At 33.9% G+C, this 22,300-nt stretch overlaps 1 protein-coding gene and 1 non-coding gene across 7 annotated transcripts in view; one reads left to right on the forward strand and one right to left on the reverse strand.

The window, feature by feature from the left end:
* Positions 1-764: 764 nt before the first annotated feature.
* LOC136029339 (lysophosphatidylserine lipase ABHD12-like) overlaps positions 765-22,300 on the reverse strand; it is a 68,707-nt gene continuing 47,171 nt past the window's right edge. For all 6 annotated transcript variants that reach the window (XM_065707626.1, XM_065707627.1, XM_065707632.1 and 3 more), the window contains 6 exons: positions 20,845-20,950; positions 18,480-18,791; positions 14,108-14,225; positions 8,513-8,674; positions 6,763-6,893; positions 765-1,026 (listed from right to left, as the gene is read on the reverse strand). In XM_065707626.1, coding sequence (XP_065563698.1) covers positions 978-1,026; positions 6,763-6,893; positions 8,513-8,674; positions 14,108-14,225; positions 18,480-18,791; positions 20,845-20,950 — 878 coding nt within the window. In that variant the 3' untranslated portion in view covers positions 765-977. The remainder of the gene's footprint in view (positions 1,027-6,762; positions 6,894-8,512; positions 8,675-14,107; positions 14,226-18,479; positions 18,792-20,844; positions 20,951-22,300) is intronic.
* Trnaw-cca (transfer RNA tryptophan (anticodon CCA)) lies at positions 1,645-1,716 on the forward strand. Its single transcript has one exon. It is a non-coding gene; the product is annotated as a tRNA-Trp (tRNA).

A 22,300-nucleotide genomic window follows, 5' to 3' on the forward strand; every position in this document is an offset into this window, starting at 1 on the left:
AATTTTTTTCAAAAGTTATTGGTTGATCACCCAGAAATTCCATTTTTCCTACATGTTAAATTTTCCGTGGTAAATATAGACATGTAAGATAACCTAAATTTGCTCTTATGGAAAGTCTTAACTTTGCCAGTATGAATTGTTACGCATCAAAAAACCGTTTCTAATCATCTATTTTTCTCCGATTGCATCGAAGGTTTTCTCGACGGTTTGTAATGCATTGTCTATATTCATGACAAACAGAAAAAGACCTAAAATTAGTGCTAAATATAGGAAATTTTTTCTGATCGAAAGACTTCCTTCGACTATAAATAAGAACACCGTCCTGGGTATTTGTGTATTATACGCCACTCACTCAAGTTAACGCTATCTAAAACTCAAGAACCAACCGGTTTATTCGTGTTTTTTTTTCAGCTTAGCGTGAGACAAGACAAAGACAAGTGACATAATAGATTGGAAATATATAATCTGGTGTATGTATTTGCACATTAGCGATGGGTATAAATAATTTGAACAGTTTGAACTTAGAAAACAATTATTACTTCATAATATGTAGAATAATTGTACCTAACACATTTTTTATGTAGACCCGCTATAATTTACCCCCCCCCCCAATGTGCAAACACATAGCCCAGAAACTGTCTCTAAAATATTATATTTTCATCAAATTTTGTGATATTTCATTTGGATTGAGCGTCAAAGAAACAGATTCTAACTAATTGAAGCACTTGAGTGAGTGGCATATAATACAAAAGTACCCCGTGCTGTTTAGAAACGGCAATTTTAATAAAAAATATTAAATCAAGAAATAATTGAGAATATTAAAGCTTCATACCCAATCAACAATAGAGATATCCGAGATCACAACAAGCTTCAGCTGCATAACATACACTCACGTAAACAAAAGGAAAAACATAGTCACATTCATCGGCAGTACTGTTGGACTCGAATACAAGATAATAATTAATCAAACTAGACGTTTAAACACTCTTTACGGCAGGTTCAATAATGGCCAGATTGACAAAATCCCTGTAACAAAAATATAACATTATAATAAATAAATTTATAATCAGCACATGTCTGAAGATATTTTCTTGAACAAGCAGTCTCGACCAGGGCGGATACGGAATTGAAGTTTGGGGGCACCGATAAAATGTGGCTTTGCCCATTTGTATTTTTTGTCCCTCTGACCCTGTAATTTGTGCAACTTTCAAAATTATCGTGTATGTACTGGTTAAGAGACAAATACGTTGAGAAAAAATCATTAAATAGCACATGTACACTGACTCTCCAGATGAGGACCCCTCTTGCCCCCTCCCCAAAAAAAATGCTGGAGCCATGCCCCTGCACATTGGGGAGGGGGGGCTACAATGATTCTGTATATTTTGAAGAAAGAATGGTTCTAGTTACGCGAGAAAGCACTGAAGAAAAAAGAATTGATGAAATTGAGTGATGATCTGGGTTTATACAGTAACATGTCATACAAAATGAATGTTTTCCAGGTATTCTCAACCTTTTTTCTTTTTATCACAAGCTAATGTATCAAGACGAATCGCCACTTCTGTTAAAATGTTTTGGCCAAGGCGGTTAAAAAACATTCATTAGCATAATAACATGTTAAAACCTTTAAAAACAAACGTATGCTAAGACCTCGTGGCGCAACGGTAGCGCGTCTGACTCCAGATCAGAAGGTTGCGTGTTCAAATCACGTCGGGGTCATTTTTACTTTGGCTCTACGAAAGTTTAAATACAAGTACACTTTTCGTAATACCTTTACACAATACCTTTTTATAGAAACTGTTTAAAATGAGTTACTTGAAAATGACATTATTATCTAATCCTTTTGTTGTAGCAGAATGATAAATGTAGGTGCTGTACTCAACGATGTAGGCAGATACATACGAATATAAGAAAAGCCTTCTGAGTTACACTCTCTTTAAACCATTATTTGCTCCTATAATATGTAACATTTCTTTTATAACTCGCCTACTTATAAAAATGTTTTCGAGGCTGCGACCACTCTCGCAATGAATTTCGGAATTTTTGTCTGTTTGTTCTTTTTAGAACTATTACTTATTGCTGTTTTAAAGAATAGTTTCTAAGACCAGGCTTCCGTTCGCTTTAAAATAATTGTGAAAAGAAACGCAAACGGGAACAACTTTCTTAAATTAATGAGAACGGCACAAATCTGTACAGAAAATAAACAAGAGACTCAGGTATACAACCCCGGGTAATGACGATAGCTGTACATACAATGATACTCTAAAAATGAATCTATTTCGATACATATAAATTCAGTTGATTCTAATATTTTTATTATATTATTTTTCTATTTCAACAAATCGTTTCACATCGTCGACCGATAACACCTCAAATTCACTTCTTAGAAAAAAGTTTTCAAAAGCAAATTTTTGAAAGAGAATAAATAGCTATTAAAAAACAGAAGAGCAAACAGAAAAAGTCAAATAAAAAACGAATAGAAATTAAATTCAAAAATCAAAGCAACCTCAAAATGAACACAAATTGTCTTGAACAAAAGAAAAACTGCCAATCCCCCAATCAAATACTATTAAAGGCACGAGCGTCATTTGGGACTTTTAAATGGAATTCAAATAGAGTAGTTCAATATTGCCAATTAATGCTTAAAAGTTCAATTTAGGCATCAATTTGCTATACCCCGAATGGAATTAAAAGGAAAAATATTTCCAAAACAAGTTGCCCTTAAAGCTGAATCAACCGCAAATTCCTTGATTCCAAGAGTTTAGTTGTTTCCTGTAAATAATTTTTTACTTCCATCTAATCTGTTAAACTGAAAACCAAACAGATTGTTTAAAAAACAGCCAATTGGCCTGGTAAACATTTTTTTAGATCATTTTTTTTATTCCAAATTAAAAATAAAAACAGAAAGGGAAAAAGCATCCTTATCGATTGTAAAAAAATGTTATCATATATGTTATTAATGAAACTCGTTGTTCCTGAAAGTTTGAATATTATTTTCACTTATCCGTTCTTTTTCGATGGTTATGATAAAAAACTTCTGTAATAAAGCGCTAACTGTATTCAATGAAACCCAAATTCCCAATAAATAAGCTCTTCCCGAGTTTCTACGACCCTTCATTCCAAATGAATAGCTGGGAAAACCAACAAACAAATTAATACACGGAAGACCCATCGTTCTTTACTATGTCAACCTTACTGTGTCGATTTTGATTTACAGCAAATTTATCAAGCAGTAATAATTTTGCAAGACGCAGAAAAGCAGAAAGATATCAATGTGTCTCTAAGATCTTCGTGATCTGTTGGGTGTGGATGAAACGTTAGAAGCGAACAAGTATATCCTCGAAGCCTCCAACAACCTCAAACATATATTTTTGTTTCGAGGGAGGCCACATTCAGTGTGGATGTGGGAAGGAGGAGGGTACAAATTTGACAAGCCTGATAAACAGGGGCATTAAGAAACAACTGCGAATTGTGAAATTAGAAATTTCGAGAAGGATGTAAATCAGTAACTTTCGTTCTCCGCGGACGTTCTCTGTCCCAAGTTCGACTTCTAGCTTAGGTAATTTTGACAGTAAAGTTCACTTAGTAGTCATGGCTTTGTAAGAGGGAAAATCAGGATAACAAACAACGATGAAAACAGCGGTCTTCATATCTTGACATAGAATCGTTTTCAGGGTAAAGGAAAACCTTTTTTTTTTAAGAAGAAAGCGAGTTAAGACTGATATTTGAAAAAGATTTAATGCAATTTAAGGGTCTTTTGGACCTTTGAAGTGAATGCGTAAATACGTTTTGAGACGACTTTGGCTTTACATTACATAAGATGATAAAATGGAGAAGCGAAAAAACAGAAACTCAGAAAAATGACTAAGAAACAAAAACAACATAGAAACGAAGAAATATAATTGGAAAACTTTTTTTTAATTATTCTTTTTCGTTTCTCCGTTCTTGTTATCGTAAGGATTGACGTATCAAATTATGATCATGTTGGCGTTTTTGTAAAGATCTCTTTCTGAAGGCTGGGGCTATTTTCTGTTGTTCCTTAAGGACCATTAAGGGATGTGAAACACCTGACAAACTTTGTATTCTGTGGTTCAAACCATGATATGATGACAATTTCAAAAGAGCCTTACGTCTCTAGCAGGCATGTACATAAATAATTTACTTCAGCCCGGTTAGCATTCTAGAGGGTGTAATAGTATTGAATAAATTACCCAAAACAGTAAACTATACAGAAAATATAAGCAATGATAGGAAAAGATCCTAGATATCAAAAGATTTTGGAGGGAACACTGGCTCAAACAACCCTGATTCGACGGTTAGACAATTTCTAAAAATGTTTTTGGTCACGGGATAGCATTCTAAGATAGTTTCAACAACCCATCAAATATCCAAAGTAGCATGAAGAAGTTATATTCCATAACTGATGTTCGGAGGATGGTAAAGCATTAGTTGTAATATTGAAGTCTAAGTTATGAGGTTTACTTATATTGAGAGAGAGTAACGTGAAAAATGTTAGAACAGATTTAATATTTCCTCTGAGGTTTACCCAAAAGCCTAAAAAGAAAATTAAAATTTTAAATTTTTTTAGCTTTGCTAAAAAATCAGAGTTCAAAGTGTATACAGCTGGCTTAAATCCGATATTTTATGACTTTATTCAATCAGTAAGCTCTTTTTACCTCAGGAATTGTGAAATATTTCAAAGATCTGCTATAAGCCTATTTTTGTAATAATATCAGATCAATTTGAACTCTCATTTTGAATATTGTACTCTCCTCTCCTGGATTATTAATGAGGCTAACCTGGTCCTAGCCACAGACTTCTCTCTTGTTGTGCCTAATCGTTTCATTTTACTCCGTGATGACGGGCGAGAAACTGATTTGGAATTCAGTGCAAAATTTCTTATTTCGAGCAAAAAAGCGGGGATGGCTTGTATTGCCCGGTTGACCGACGGTATTTCAAACAGTAGTCTGTACGAAAAGTTTGGTTCAATCCCACTTTCTAGGGCTACAATGAAAGAAAAGTTGATATGGTTAGGGCACGTTCTGCGGATGAAGGATGACAGATTGCCGAAGATTGCCCTACTCGGCCAACCGTCTAGGGCTAACCAGAAAGCAGGTCGTCCTCGTCTGGGGTGGGAGGGTGTCATAAAGAAAGATTTAAAAGGAATGGGAACTTCTTGGGAGGGAGTAAAGAGGGAGGCTTTGAATAGATTGGGATGGAGAAAGAGTGTGCGTAGCTTTGTTGGCCTCACGCGGCTTGGTATTGCGGTGAGTTATTAGTAGTAGTAGTGGTAGTAGTAGCTTGCATTGATATGGCGAAAACTGCTAGTGAAATTTTTGGCACTGATTTGATACTTGAAGCCAAGAAATTGTTGCAGACTAAAGCTGCCGTTTCTACACGTGCTACAGATAGGTAGGTTGATTTTTATTTAAAACCTTTATATCACATACATATCAATTAATCGCAAAAAGGCCGTTCTGGCCTATAATAACGACTACATTCATGTTACTTTCATCATCAATAATACTAATTCATTATATACACACAAAAAAATAACTCTTATACAGGATACTAACTGTTCCCTACTTAAACCCTTACATGACTTGAGATCTCCCAATTATCTTACTTGTCTTTTATTTTAATTTTTTGAGGTTACATGAGATTTGAGGTTACTGCCATATATAATAATATATTTTTTATTTCCGATCGATCGAATCATTTTTCACGCACTTCCAATCATTTACACTCCGTCAAAACGATCTGATCAAAACGTCAAAACGGACCCTCTGACATCTTGTAACATGATTTGGAAGACTCTCCCGGAGTCTGCACTGGCCGGCAACTCGTTTGGTACCTTTAAGAAGTATTTTAGAGATTTTCTTGCAAATTAATTTTTTCCCCGGTTCAGCGATGAGTTGATGTTTCCAGACTGGTTCTGTACTTTATTTGTGTGGGTGGAATCACGTATTACTCCCTTGCCTAGTTTGGATTTTTTTAGGGGGGGGGGGGTATTGTTTGGTTTGGCGATGTGAATTTATTATTTAAAAATGTTCGATAAATGTATTTGTTTATTTTTTTTTTTAGTTTTGTTTCTACCCTTTTTTTCCTGGCAATAGAGCCTTATGGGGGAGAATATATTAAAGTATTTGTTATTTTTATGTGCAATATTTCTTGATTTGACTTTTTTCAATAAATTCAATTAATAATTAATTCAATTCCCTGCCCGGGAAAAGAAGAAAAGAAGAAAGTAAATTGCTTTACTTAACTTTGCTGATGGCAATTCCACACCAAGCACTATTAAAAAATATGTTGCAGTAATGAATTTTGTTTACATCGCGGAATATTTGCAATATTTGATTTTATATTTCATGCATTGAAACTGCTCTTAATATATACAAACATCTCCCTATGATGTTTCAGCGCCAAACTAGCGGCGACGATAAAAAAAAGAAAAGAAATATCACTGTATCTCATATTAAAAAAAGTAGTTTACTTGTTACTCAAGATGGGGGACTCAAAACCAGGATTTTCGGCTATGACAATTCCAGCAGTGCAGTATTCGCTGCGGCACAATTTTGTGTCGGTCGCTATAAAAATTTATAATACATTTTTGGTTACAATGGGTTAGAGTACGCTCTTTGTTAGGTTGCCCATAAGTGGGCAACCTTGATACAACAGTTGCTTGATTTTTTGTGGTAAACTAAGAGAAAAACTCACTTCAGTTTAGACACAGCATCATTCCATAAAAAGAAAAAGAACACTTACTTGACTAGTTGAGATAGTTGAGGTGCCCGACAAATAAACTTGTGACCGTACTGATGTTTGGATTCAAACCCAACAAATTTTAGCAGCTCAGAACTTCTAAAGTGTTTACTTTGACTGGCTGATTCAAACAACTGAAATTAAATATAGTTAAATTTTAAATATCAGATTTATAAAAATTACATGGCATTAAAAGAACATTTTGAGTGCCCAAACCGCGCCAATTAAAGATTTTAAGTATCTACACTAATTTTTAATGGTCGTTTAGAACAAACTAGAACAAGGGCTGGGCTGTTAAAAAAACATTTGATTGAAGTTTTCTTTTTAAACCAAAATTTCGGACCTTTCTTTTCTCTTTAGTATCCTTAAAAGGTTGGGGATAGGGAAACAAGTTCTTTCTGGGGTAGGAAAGAGGACCAATTCAAAAAAACAAATCAGTGTACATGTCAGTATTGCTTTTTACCTATTGAAAAGCGATATGGGTCCCACTGCTAGTGAAAAATCAGATGATTGGGGAACGATATGGTAGATCATGTCATTTACGCTAATCTCAAATATCTAGCCTATATAAAGATTAGCATTGCCGATAAAACGAGTTTTCAACATAATGATCAGGACTGAAACCCCATTTGATAAATAGATATTAGCCAGTTTGACAATCTGGACGTTCCCAATCTCCCAGCTACTTTAGTTTTAGTGAACATTACGAATGGCGAGTCGGCAGGGAAATTTCTTTCAAGCATCCTTTTGTCTAATAATACAATCAATCGCAGGAATCAACAAATGGGGGAGGATCTTAATGTGCAAGTAATTGAAATATTAAGAGGAAATGAATTTTGAGTGTAATTCGATGAAGCCATAGACAACAATAAGGATGTACACTTGATTTGTTTACGTAAGACTATTCAGTTTTAACCCGTTGCATCATTCACAGAGAAATACTTGAATCAATGTGTTTGAGGCCTCTACAGAAAAACGCCGTAGAGCCTGTGGTAAATATAGTAACTATATAGAATCTCAATGTGAGTTATCTTATTATAATAGACTAAAGATAAAATTTGGTAGCATAGAACGTTCTGATTTTGGATATCAGTAAAAGAGAAAAATCCAATATATACGAAAATTATTCCATTTAAAAAGTCCTTCTTGTGCAAAACTGACTTTCCAGTTGTTGTGGTAATCAAAAGTAAAAATCACTCGAAAACCACCATTGAACAAGAAATATAGGTCACCATGTTCGATTTCATTCCGAAATTTGAGAAGTTGTGTGAGAAAAAACAATCCCACCCTGCTCATTAATAATTTTTAATCGTCATTTATTAACAGTAATCGGTGTTCCATAAATAGTTTCTGAATTTATAATTCGTGGTCAACTTATTTTTGAAGTAATCTAATTCTACAAAAGTATACTTCAGCTGCGTGTCATTGAATGTATTTGCATCACTACTAGCCGCTGCAAACAAGAGCATGACGGTGTCTAGACTCAAAATGGATATTACTGAAATAATTGACATTGAACATTTTATACTATTTAAAGGAAAACAGTATCCATTTTTTTTACAATTTCTGCTGTTAAATGAACAATTCCTTTGATAACGGTAAGTAATGACAGTTTCTTTGTCAACAAGAGCTCGTTAATGTTCATTCATGAGAGTGACGAAATCAAATCTAAAACTGAAGGTGCTGCTAAATCCCGTGCTGCCATTATGAGTTTTCTATACTTTTGTCACAATACAAGGACCAAATACTTAACCTTCTTCCCTAGGTGGAACGGAACGACAGCGTCATCTTCAGCATGTAGAATCATAACAGGGGACATTATGTCAGCAATATGAGTGTCACTTGTGAATGACATCCCTCCACTAGGCATTCCGTCCAAAAAGAAATACTCAAAGAATGGCATATATCGATAGATCTAAAAAATGAATCTATTTAATCATAAACAACATACTTTTATGAAGTCTCCTGTTAAAATAAGGAAAAAAATAATTATTAGGATCTTCAAGTCACTTTACCTTGTTTAATATGATCTAAAATTTACATTCATAAGCGCTAGCTCCTTTGGTTATTTTGTTCCACTAACGCATCATGGTTGCACCAACAAAGGCAACCCTGTAAAAAAAAAAAAAAAAAAAAAAAAAAAAAAAAAAAAAAAAAAAAAAAAAAAAAAAAAAAAAAAAAAAACGAGCCTTAGCCCATCGTAACCGACAATTTAAAGCAATGTTAAAAAAAACTGTTAAGTGGGGAAGAGTTGCCATTTGAAGCTGCTTTAGCTAACTATGATTTTGATTAATCTTAATAGTAAAAGCTTATTGCGAACACAAATCTATGGGACTTAAGTAGCTTAATACCCCAAAAGATAATTTTCCCTCTCGATTGTCCTTTTCTATATGAGAAAAAAGTCTAGGAGGAAATCTTGGCAAATCAAGAACCTGTAAAATCTAAATTTATTGCAAAACTTGCGTATTCTGTTTCTTCACAAGAATCATTATTCTACTTCCAAAGCAATCGTCTTTTTTAGCTCGTGGTAAACAAGTGATCTAACTTAACTGTTTTCAGACGTTCATGAATTTCATTGACAAGTTCCTAATTTCTTATCCCACAAATTTTTCAGTAAAACTTAACAAAACTAAATCCTTTTTTTGCACAAAATGGCTCTCCACAGAAATCATGTGTTAACAGTTCTTTGCATATTGAACAATATATATATATATATATATATATATATATATATATATATATATATATATATATATATATATATATATATATATATATATATATATATATATATATATATATATATATATATATATATATGTGTATATACCCTCCCCAGAGGTACTACTTTCTGCTAAATTCTTCTTTACGACTTCCTCCAGCCTTATTCGGGGACGACCTACTTTTCGTTTGGCCCTAGATGGCTGGCCAAAAAGGACAATATTTGGTAATCTGTCACCCTTCATCCGCATAAAGTGCTCTAGCCACCTCAACTTTTCTCTGATTATAGGTCTAGGAAGCATGATGAAACACATTTTTCGTTCGGTTTACTGTTAGAAATACGCTAGTCAGACGGGTACCCAAAAGAATCCGTAGACAATTGCTCTAGAAAATATCTAAAAAATTCTCCGTCTTTCGGAGCACCCAGGTTTCAGAATTATACTTGACCACGGTCATCATTGCAGCTTTTAGAATTCCAATCTTTGTTTGCAAACTTATGTTCCAATTCTTCCAAACTTATTTCAAGTATGAAAAAACACACTGAGCCTTGGCAATTATGCTTTCAACATGTTTACTGCTTCCACCATCTTTACTAATAATACTACATAGGTAAGTAAAGCAAGCTACTTGATCAATCTTCTCTTTATCCAACACCTACTCATCGCTATCACTTATTCTCAGTTTAAGCGACTTAGTCTTTTTAAAATTACTTTTCAAACCTATACTTGCGCCTTGATCCCTCAAAACCTTCAAATATTCATTTTATAAATATTTTCATTTGGAACACACAAATCATCAGCATAACCTCAGGTTATGAGTTTTATTTTCTCATTTGATTCCGTATTCTCACATAGTCTTTGTCGTTCAGAATTAAGGAGGAAGTCCATTACGATAATCCATACACGTTTGATGTTTTATGTTATAGGTTGTGTTTTATGGGGATAAAACACAACCGTGCTTCACCCCTGATTCAATACGAAAGCAGCTACTAACCTCATTTACTACCTTAGCCACAAAAATATTATTTTTGTGCATAGTACTGATCACTTTAATGTATTTATTTGGGATACCATACAAGGATAGGACCTTCGTTAAAGCTCTTCTATCGGCTGATTCAGATACTTGCTCATAATCTATGAAAATGAGGACCGAAGGGGTCTGATTAATCAAGCACTTTTCAATTACTAAACTAAGAGCAAAAACTCGGTCGACACATCCTCTCCTTTCTAAAACCAGACTGTTCTTCATTTAAAATTTATCTGCAGCATGTTCAAATCTAAGAAGTATCATCATACCAAGTAATTTGTTTCCTACAGAAACCATGTTAATTCCTATAATAACCATACTCACTTTTTATCAACTTTCTTATAGAGGGGTCTAATCAAAGTTTTCCTATATCACTTGTTACTTCCCCTTTTTTCAAAGGGGAAAAATGGGGAAGTACTTCCCCATTTTTTCCCCATCTTCAGTAATATACATCTCTAACTGACCAACAAAATATTTAATAACCTCATTTACCATATTATCAGCATCTGGGGCCTTATTAAATCTAAATTCTTTTAGTAGTGTCTCTAATTCGTGGTCAAAAATAAATCTTCCTTCACTTCTAAAGTGTCACAAACTTTCTCTTTCGTTCTTGTAATTTTATCACAGTTTAGCACATTCTCAAAATGTTCTGCTCATCTATTCTAAAAATTTTCCTTACCGCTAATTATGACCCCCTTACTATCTTTAACTGGGAAACGTCCAGACTGACTATTCCCTCTCAATTTATTAACCTGCACTATTATTACGTCTTACTGCATCTTCCAGATCTTTATCCATGACCTCCACTTCACACCTCCTAAATTCATATTTTAATGGTTTATCTACTTTCTTTACATTCTTCCTATTTCCATGAGACCTACCATCCAAATGCTTCTTGTACAAGCCTTCCTCTTCTCTGCTAGACTTTAAGCATTTTCATTAATATTCCTAGCCACGTTTCAAACTTCCTTCCTTAAAATTTTATCTGCTAGTTCACAAACTATTTCCTTAAAATTATTCCACCCATCTTCTATATAGTCAAATTTTAGACTCTCTAGTTTGATAATTGAATTGTTTAGAAAGTTTCTACCAAATTCTCATTCTGGAGTCTACCAACGTCATAACTTCCAGAAGGAAGTTACCCTTCCTAAATTTTACGCTTTAGATTAACCCGAGACACTATGAGATGCTGATGTTTACTTTTAACATCAATAACAATACTTCTACATACCTTAGTATCTTGAATCGATCTAAGAGATAAGTGATATAAACACATAGAACAATTCTATACTTGAATATTAACAATTTTTCAATTAATTTAACCAGTCTCTTTTCTTTTTTAATGCCAGTGTTCCGTCGAAATTTTAAGTGCCTCTTCTTTCTTTTCTTTTCTTGTAAACCTTCTCAGTGACGATGAAAAATTATTCTTCTATTATTTCCATCCAGCCCCTGGGTCCCAAACTTATTGCTGGAGCATAAATATAATATACGGTAAAATTCTAGTTAATTGACTTTTTGCTATCTCAGAAAGGGTTTAGGTTAGGAAAATGAAACTTTCAGAGATGAGTCTACAGGCTAAAGTATGTCCCGGGAAGATATTTTGAAGTAGCCAACTCCACTCCTTCTCCCTCTAGAGGGCCCTCAAATGTGCCTACATGACAGGTCTATACCTATTGAAATTCTGACAAAACAACATTTTACCTTAATTTTCAGTTAATAGTTGCTTTTTCTCTGCTTATAGTTCTGAAAATGCAATTCCTGTCATTTGAGTAGAATTATGAGCCATATCAACGTTTTTTTTTTCAAAATTTAGGAAATGTATTTGTATATCTTTAAAACCTTATAAATGGAATTGAGCAGTTATGAAGCTGAAAACAATTTTGTTGTACTTCAATTAAGCAGAAGATCTATTTTGCAAGGTTTCACTTTTATAACACACATATTTTTAAAGGTCATCAAAGGTCAGGGCCCTCTAGAGGGAGAAGGAGTGGAGGTAGTTGCTTCAAAATAACTTCCCAGGACATACTTTAGTCTATAGGTTCATCCCTAAGAGTTTTATTTTCCTAACCTAAACCATTTCTGAGATAGCAAGAATTCAACTAACTAGAATTTTACCATAATATACATTTTTCAACCAAAAACCTAGCAAAAATAATAGAAGCATATCAATCAAACCTCACATATGAACGATTTAGAGTTGCTAGCATTATTCTTATTTTTAGCCAAGCTTATCTCTTATCTCTAAGCTTATTCTTATTTCTAAGTCGACAACTTAACTTTTTTTTCTTTTCACATAAGAGAATTGCAAGTTTAATCTAATAGGTTGATTTTTTTTTAGGCATGTTAAACTGCTATGTAAACTAAACTTATCACTATTCTCATTTACTCGATATCAAAGGCAAGAATATCTTTAAAACTGTTTTATAGACTGAACAGTGAGTTCCTAAGACAGGATCATAATAGAAAACTACTTTGCTGACCAGAGCCTGACCTTTAAAGAAAAAAGAAAGAAGACTGGTACATAGATTGAGACCCAGCCTTTGAGGTGTGCAGACTTACAACTCAGTTTTTGAAGGATAGTACACTATGTTCATATGCAACAGAAATGTTTGACTGAGTATCCAGCCCAAGATACAGTCTTACTAAACTTTTGGCAGGAACCAGAAGAAGACCCATTCTGCCCCACACCACTGACAATGGGATGACTGACGCCTTCCAATATGGTCTGTCGAGGGCAACCTCTTCAAAATCTACAGCCGATTCTTATCACAACAACAACCGTGTCGGCGGAGGCTACCCCGAAAATACAGTCGCAAGAACACAATTTTCTTCTGGTCTTTCACAAAAACATAGCCGTCTATTCACGTTATCCTTGGAATTTTCCATATGAAACAAAACTGAGGCTATGTAGAAAAAAGAAAAAACAAAACAAAAGACAGCTCATAGAGGAAGAAGTCTTCTTGCAATTTAGGTTACCTAACTATAGAATTAGTTACATTAGTAACTCTTAGCCAATTACTAACCATCAGCTCTGAAAAAAAAATGAATAACATCATACAACTAGTAACTGAAGCGAAAACTTCTTATTATATAGTGTACAGAGCTAGCAGGTTTCAACCCTTACAAGAGAGTATATGTGCCAATTTCTCTTTACCTGTTGTTTGACAGGCTATTTGTGTTATAAACATTTTCAAGACAATCGTTACGAAAAGTCCTAAAGAAGACTTGATGTAGGCTCCCGGAGCCATGCAAGTTTTGAGTTTCCCATTTATCAGATTAACTCACATAACCGTTTCTTTTATTTGACGCATTTAGACAGAGCTGTAACTAGAAAATGTTTTATTCTTGGGGTTTATCTGTTTTATCATTGCTAAGCATTTTATTACCGGTAAGTAAATTACCCAAACTTAATATTTTAAAATATTATAAAGAAGAAATTCACATTCTTGAGCACTGCATGCTTACGAAATAAGATAAAATATTCAACTAGAGATTATACAGGTCTAAACGGGTAGCGAATTCATTCTGCTCATCTCCCTCAAAGCACCACATGCTTATTTCTAATCCTCCCAGGTCAGAACTACCTTTGGAATATACTCACATAAGTAAAAGGATGGAATCGGATTTCGTCTCTTAAGTTGTTGAATGGAGATTCTAATATCAGACCTTTAGGGCATCTTGAAGCTTGACACATTTCCGCAGCTACACGACTTCCGACCCTTAAAGAGAAAGGGCTTTATAAAAATAATGAGGTTCAGTTAGCCACTTAGCTGTCTAAAAATAAAGATATTAATTCAAAATCCGATTTTAATTATATTTACTTAATTTACTTCTGTAAATATTTATTATTTATCTATATATTCTAAAAAACAATTAAATAAGCATGACTGCTCCTTTTGGAACTGAGAGATAACGGAATATCGTAAATTTTTTATAAAATGATTCTATTTCAGCAACTATCCACCATAGGCTTTTATAAAAATTTTAGACAGTTTACTTCTTTGGTATACTCATTTAATCTTTGACTCCTGTTGGCTAACTTCTTTATAACAAAATCACTTTACAGAAACATGATTTATATAGAGTTAGTAAACAATCTGAAAAAAAAAGGGTTGCACGCCAATCAATAAGGAAAAGCTTTAAAAAAAAGAGCATTACAAATCATCAAGACACGCTAAGACAAATTTATGTATTAGAAAAAGTTGCATTATTGTCACAGTTTATATTATATTGACTTTCTCTTCCCTTAGATTTTTTGGGAGGAGGGTTCTCATGTTGACAGACCCATTCTGCCCTAGTGAAATGTAGCTCTCACTGGTTACAGCGGCCGTCAAAAATAAAAGAGGCACCAACTTCCGATGGCCATGTTTGTCTCCCTTTCCTCCATATGTTCTACTTTCTCTCTGCTAATAGACTCCATGCTAAAGAAAAAATCGTCGAAAGCTCCAAATTTATGTAATGTTTCCACGCTTATCATCTATCCAACGACCAATACTCCCATAATTCCAATAATATCAAGGTTAATATTTGAACAGCCTCTACTACAAGCATTCTCCAGTTCAAAAGTAAATATAAATTCGTGTTAATAGCTGTTTAATTCGTAAATGCACGCACATAGTGTGCCTTAATTTAGTCCAATATACCCCTCAACATTCCCTGACAGTTTAAACTTAATGCCCTCAGTCTTAATAATGGTAGTAGCAGTAGCAATAGCAGTAATAACCTTATAGCACCTTTTGGCTACTTCAATATTCCCTCAATATGTCCAGAAAGTTTCAAATTAATAATATAAGCTATTCCTGATATATTGATGATACGCCCTTTTGATAACCTGCATGCGCATAGTATGTTTTGTTTTAATTCGGCATAACCCTTAGCATTCTCTGATTTTTTTTTTCTTAATACCCCTAGCAGTGGTTGCAGCAGTAGTATCAGTATTATCGACAGAATTTGTAGTGGTAGCAGTCAGCATATAGTGTTATTTGGCTAGTTCAACATTTCCCTCAACATGCCCTGAAAGTCTCAACTTCATACTCTAAGTCGTTCCTCAGATATTGCTGATATGCCCTTCGACAATCTTCAGGCACATGACATAGTTCAACACACTTTTCATTATTCCCTGGAAACTTCACCATGTCCCCCTTGGCCTTAGTAGTATTAATTGTAGTAGTATTATTAAGCACATAATGCCTTTAGGTCATTGCAATAACCACCTCAACATCCCCTGAAAGTTTCAAAATAGCACCATAAGTCGTTCTTGTGATATTTTTGATACGCCCTTTTCATAGCCTGTATTCAAATTGTGTTTGATTTAGATCAAAATCCCCTCAAAGTTCTATGAAAGCTTCATATGGATACCCCCCGTCTTTTTGAGACCGAAGATCAAACATGCCCTTCTTTCCTAATAACGAATCCTATATATTATCACTTAGCAACTTGTATAACTTACAGCCCTTACCCTAAAAGTTTTCAGGGGTCATGTGATCTCTAAAGCAATGTTATTAAACCTTTCAATTATGCTATCTCAAAATTTTGAGAAGATTTTTTTGGAGACAGGGGCAGCAAAAAGAAACATTTTTTGCCAATTTTTCTTAATATTGACTTTTAAACAGAGCACTAGTTTTGATTTCCGATCAAATAAGCCCCCTCCAAAGTTCCTGCGGCTATTGCTTCGATACGATTATCTCTGGAAAAACAACAACTATAGAGCCTACTTCGCCTTTTACTTAGGAAGGGCTATCTATGATAGCGAAATTGATCTTTCTCAAAAATAGGATTTTCCGATTGTTCTTTCCATTTACAATCTGAAACAAGAATATACTAAAAACTGTTTTTTATTTGTTTCTAATGTAATTTCGTTTCAGTTGTAAATTGGAAGGCAGTGTGGTAAAAAAAAAACTTATTTGGATTATTTGTTTGTTCCAATTGTTGGTTGGTACATACGTGCTAAATATATAGATACGAATTAGCCATTCATTTCCAGAATAATCGTTTTCTTACACTAAATACAGTATTTTCAAAACGTTAATAACGGAGCATACAGGTTACTAAGTCAAAAGTTAAAATGAATCGTGTGTTTTACTTCTTTTTTTTATTGCCTTCACTTCTACTCCCAAAACCTGTTTCTTCATTTTTCCAGTTTTGCTAAGTTTTACCTATATGTTTAACTGATTTTACACAGCAACGCAATTCTTATACCCTCAATTTGTCACCATCATCAGCAATTGCAAATATTCAGAACAAATACTTATTCTCTTCAGCCAATAATAGGGAAAAAATTCATCCTTGAAAAGAAAAACGATTGTTATTTTGTGGTTTCTGCACAGGATTTATCTATAATCACATTCATTAATTATTAAAATTGATTAAGCAGTGATAATATTGAGGAATATGAATATGGTCAATTTATAGAGCAGTAAATATACTTTTTTTTATGTTTCACAATATACAAAATATACACTTCTTTGTAGAAAAATTTCAAAATCGACAATCTCTGAAGTTGCTGGAATGAATCAAGTACGGTTAACACGCCTCTATATCAAGGACATTAGAAATGAATTTTAAGACGCTTTCTATTCACAATATCTAGGTTTAGGGGTGAAAGTTCGTGGTAAAATCTCCCAAAAATATGGCTAGTTTTTTGTGTTTTTTCTTCGAATTACTTAAATTTCAAACATAAAGCATATTTTTGTATTATGATTGACATATCTAAGGGCGTTCGATACCAAAAATACCATTTTTCGAGTCTCAGGGTAAGCTGACAGTCTCAAAGACAAAGGGCCCCATTAGCAAATTTTTCTAGCCCCACAGGGAGCTTCCAAAACAATTTTGGTAGAAATTGATAAGGGATCTTAGATATGTTAGCTTTTGGAAAAGCTAATGAGACGCTAATTTAAAACAAAGGAAACCCATAATCTCTCTATAATTCTCTATAATAATGTGCATCCTGTGTCCACAAAGATTTCAATCAAGGGAGCTAGCACAACAGGAAACTTATAAAGCTGCAAATTAATCGATGAGACTTGTTTTGGGCTGATTTTTAACATTTTCCAAGCATGTATACTTTATGGACTCCTTTCATAAACATTAAAAAGAAAATTATGCTCTGTTCAATCATAAAAACAAAATTTAAGCTTTGAAATGAAAGCAAGTTCCATTAAATCTGAATACATATAATTCTGGCACAAAAAAAGATGAAGTTATAAGGTTTGTGTAAGATATCCGCGAAATAAGGGGTCGGCTTTGAGATTTCTGTCGTTTATTTTGACCTTTTATCAAAGCTATGCAAGTTAGGGCAAGACCACCCAATTAATTCTAAACGGTTAAGCCATACACGACTAAAAAAAGTTGAAATGGACAAGATAGGGTGATTTTTTAAGGCACCAAAGAGCCTTAATTATATTAAATATGTGGCAAATAAATATTCCTATAAACAGCTTTAGAATCTGAGGCTACGATCCTTGAACTAAAATTAAATAAAACAGAACAAATTTTCTTAACTGAAAGTAAGTATCGACATTAAAATTTAAAACGAAGAAAAATTACTCCGTATATGAAAGGGGCTGTTCCCTCCTCAACGCCCCGCTCTTTACGTTAAAGTTTGACTCTTTCTCTCAGCTCTACTTTTTAAAACAGTAAAAAGATTTAGCGTAAAGAGCGGCGCATAGAGGAGGGAACAGCCCCTTTCATATTTGGAGTAAATTCTGTTCGTTTCAAGTTTTAAAAAACTAAGTTTTAAGGTAAGAAGTTTTGATTTCACTTTCATATTCCATGTGCCATAACTCGATAGCAAGTAACTAAAAAACCTTATTGATTAATTCTATATATGACAAAATTTCGATAGCAAAACATCCTATCGATTTTCATATTAAATATTAATAAAATCAATTTTAATAAATTCTAGGAAGACAAGTATGGCCTTTGGCGACTTCACATAGAATAACTCAACAACATTTTACTTGATATTTTCTTACCCAGTTCCAAGAGAATGGCCCCAGATAAATAGCGATGGCCCGCCTTTTTTTTCTTCCACAAAGCGAATAACATTATGTGAATCGGTTACAACAGTATCTTCTGTGATTGGAACAGGTGAGCTATCCGCATAACCACGATAGTCAAAGGTTATAATATGATAATCCAGTTCTTGTAACAATTTGTAGAGCTCAATTCTGTGGCCATTTGCGCGAGAGCCAGAGTTGCCATGTAGATAAACAAAAACTGGATGTCCTGAGTCTAAAGGAAAGTCTTCAAACTTTTTCGATGCAAGAGTTTTAGGTGGTATATACCTGAAACAGGAATTTAGTTAGTAAAATACCTGCCTTTTTTGTGGTTATAAAGGGAATGCTATGTATCATTCGGAATTCTCTTTTAAAAATCACTTAGAGAGTTTGCTATATTTACGAACATTTTTATTAATCATCCTTTCCTCTCACCTCCCCCCACCTTTCTTTTCTTTTTGAAATAACTTCGCCCTCTCCATTTTTCTTCCTCTTTACTGAGGATAATATTTTATTCTGTTTCTATTTTGCTCACAGTATTTGGCCTTTGCATGCTCAGTAGAACTTTTTATTTGTATTAATCAATATAAGAGGGTAACCAGTATATGTAAGTTTGGACCACAGCTAAAAATCTTTGCATTTTTTTGGGACCTTAGCTGGAACTCTTTAAATATAAATGTGTTTTTACTAATTTTACGCAGAAACAAGATTATATAAGCCTCAATCTGCCAACCGCCATACTCAACAGAAGATTGAGACTCCCAATGTCAACAATATACTTTTTTCCTGATAGGATTACGAGGATGTCAGGGACTACCCCCTTGGTTAGTCTCGTAAATGTTGGATAATTTGCCTTTAAAGAACTTAGGTGTTAACCCTCTAAATACCAGTCAGGGTATTTTGGATTTCATATCCTTTTCCTTTTTGACCTACTTATTTTTGCAGATAATAAATGTCTTTATCCAATCAAAACAAAAGTTTTTGGTCATACTATACGAAAAAAATAAGTTGAAAAAACTACCATAAAAAAATCGATTTTTAATGATTGCAGTGACTATTGAGGATTAATGTTTAAATGAAATAATTATTTATTTTTTCTTTGATATTTGTACATAATCTAAAATGAGTGGAAGGGTATTTTTGAAACTTGAAACGGTAAAAAAAAATCAAGTAAGTAAATATCTATAGAATAAAATAGTTTGGGATCAGGAGAAAGCCTTATTTCTATATTATTCGCATTAAATCAGACTGGTTAAATGGAAACTTACACAGTGCCACCTATCTTACAAAATAGAATAGAAAAAAAATCGGGGATCCAATTTTCAAAGACAAACTACTTCATGGGGAATTATACAGATGGCGGTAGTAGCGGACACCAAATTAAAAAAGTAAAAACAAAAATCTTACCAATTTCTTTTTATGCAAGTAAAAGGTGACTAAAAAAAACAAGCACGTTATTATGATGAATTGACAGGAGGATTGCAATACCCTCAAACACCCTCTCACTATCATACTGAGACATAATTTGCCCCTACTTACAACACCAGCATAAAAAAACGTGGAACAGATTCGAGTCACATTTCAAAAAATATGTTGCAAATCCTTTACGTTTTAATTCAATGGCAAATTATATGCTAGTATGCTTAGAGGAAGGAAAGGGGGTGACGACAGAACCCTCTATATTGCACTATGATTCTTGCATGTTTTATGTCTTAGTCTCACTTTATTTCTATTTACAATAACTTTGTTTTTATTTGATTCAATTATAGGGCCTCTAAAATACAGTAAACTTAAAATATCAAAAAGAAAACAGATTATGTCTGTAATTTCTACACATGTATATGATAGCTGCCTTAATAGCGGTGATGTTTATTTGTTTTGTTTCTGTTTTTTTTTTTTTTGTTTTTTTTTACATTCAGTAGATATCAAAATTTTCTATTAGCAGCATTTTTAAAAAAATTCAGCTAGCAGGTTTTACAAACACCAAAAACTAGCCACACTAAGTTTTTGTTTTGGCTTGAAGATGAAGCACAGTGGCTTATGACTAATCGAAATAATTTTTATCCAGATAATAAATCCGGATTGATCAAATCGTAAACGTCAGCACGTACATCATCTCAAGGATGCCATAGATGACAAATATTTAAACACCAAAGAATTTCTTTTCAGTCTCCTGTAGCAATCTCTGGTAGAGTTTTGCCCTTTTTTATAAAACCTTACAATAAAAACCAAACTTAGATGCACATCATAAAGATTAACTGAAACTATTAAACCAATAAATAACAAGGTTTTTTTTATCTATTTTATAGGATTGATTACGCTTCGCTCCCACCGTACATACCAAGCTCCTAATTCCATTTTTGACTCCGTTGGTATCCTTAAAGACACAGCACCTTCGATTCCCAAATCTGCAGGTTTCGTTAAATCGATGTCGTAGGGGTATCGCACTGAAAAAAAGAGGTCAACGATCAACGGCAAAACAGCACATAAAGGCACAGCTTCTTTTCAGGGGGGGGGGGGCATTTCAGAAAATTTTTGGGATGGTAGTATGAAAACAAAATAAGCTCGTTTTTGAGCCCACAATGTCCTTTGTGGAATTAGGAATATTTCTGACATAATCAGCTTATTCAGAAGCATCAACACGTCAAACTTGAATGTCTTATCTACAGATTACATATTTTACATACTGATCAGAGCAAAACTAGGGTATAACTGGAAAAGACGTCCACTTTTTGATAGGCCTCGTTTGACAACTTGCAGCCTCCAGCCACTGGACTATTCACACTATCGTCTAATTAATTTTGAGATAAGTAGGTGTTATAGCGACCATAATTCAAAAACCAATGGACTCCTGAAAAATCGACGGACTCCAAAATCCTCAAAATGAATCCAAATTCAATCCTGAATCCAAAATTATGAAAAATTCAACAGAGAACTATGGAAAACATGCCACCCAGCGCGAATATATGGCATACCTAACCAAACCACCTCTACGTATTAAATATTTAACTAAAATATGCATGCATAGTTACCATCTATCTCGCTCAGGCTAAGGTGATCATCACCGAGTGAACACAGTAAACGGTTTCATCAAACAGTTCGTGGTAAAGAACTGTAGTACGGAGCGACCCGGCTCAATAGTAACCGAAACTCAAAAAAATGGAATTTTGATACCAGTAATTTCATCAAAAGAATCACATTTTTATGCTGATTCTAAATATATAAGTTTCATCTTAATCTTACCCATCAAAAGTTATAAACCTGAAAAAATTTGCCTTATTTTAGAAAAAAGACCCCACTAACACCCCCTAATAGAATCCCCCATAGAATCTTGACGAAAATCACAAAATCAAGTGCAGCGTATCAGAGAACCCCACTGCAGAAGCTTGAAGCTCCTATCTACAAAAATGTGGAATTTTGTATTTTTTGCCAGAAGAAAGATCCGTGTTTATTTTTTTTTCTTTCTAGGGGTGATCTTATCGAGCCAGTGGTCCTAAAATGTCGCAAAAGGGCTCATTCTAACGGAAATTAAAAGTTCTAGTGCCCTTTTTATGTGATAAAAAATTGAAGGGTACCTAGGCCCACCCCACGCTCATTTTTATTCTCAAAGTCATCAGATCAAAATTATAAGATAGCCATTTTGTTCAGCATAGTTGAAAAATCTAATAATTATGTCTTTCGGGACGACTTGATCCCCACAGTCCCCGGGGGAGGGGCTGCAAGTTACGAGCTTAGACCATAGTTTACATATAGTAATGGTTATTGGGAAGAGTACAGACGTTTTCAGGGGGACTTTT

Source organism: Artemia franciscana, chromosome 7, assembly GCF_032884065.1.
Source record: "Artemia franciscana chromosome 7, ASM3288406v1, whole genome shotgun sequence".
Lineage (NCBI taxonomy): Eukaryota > Metazoa > Arthropoda > Branchiopoda > Anostraca > Artemiidae > Artemia > Artemia franciscana.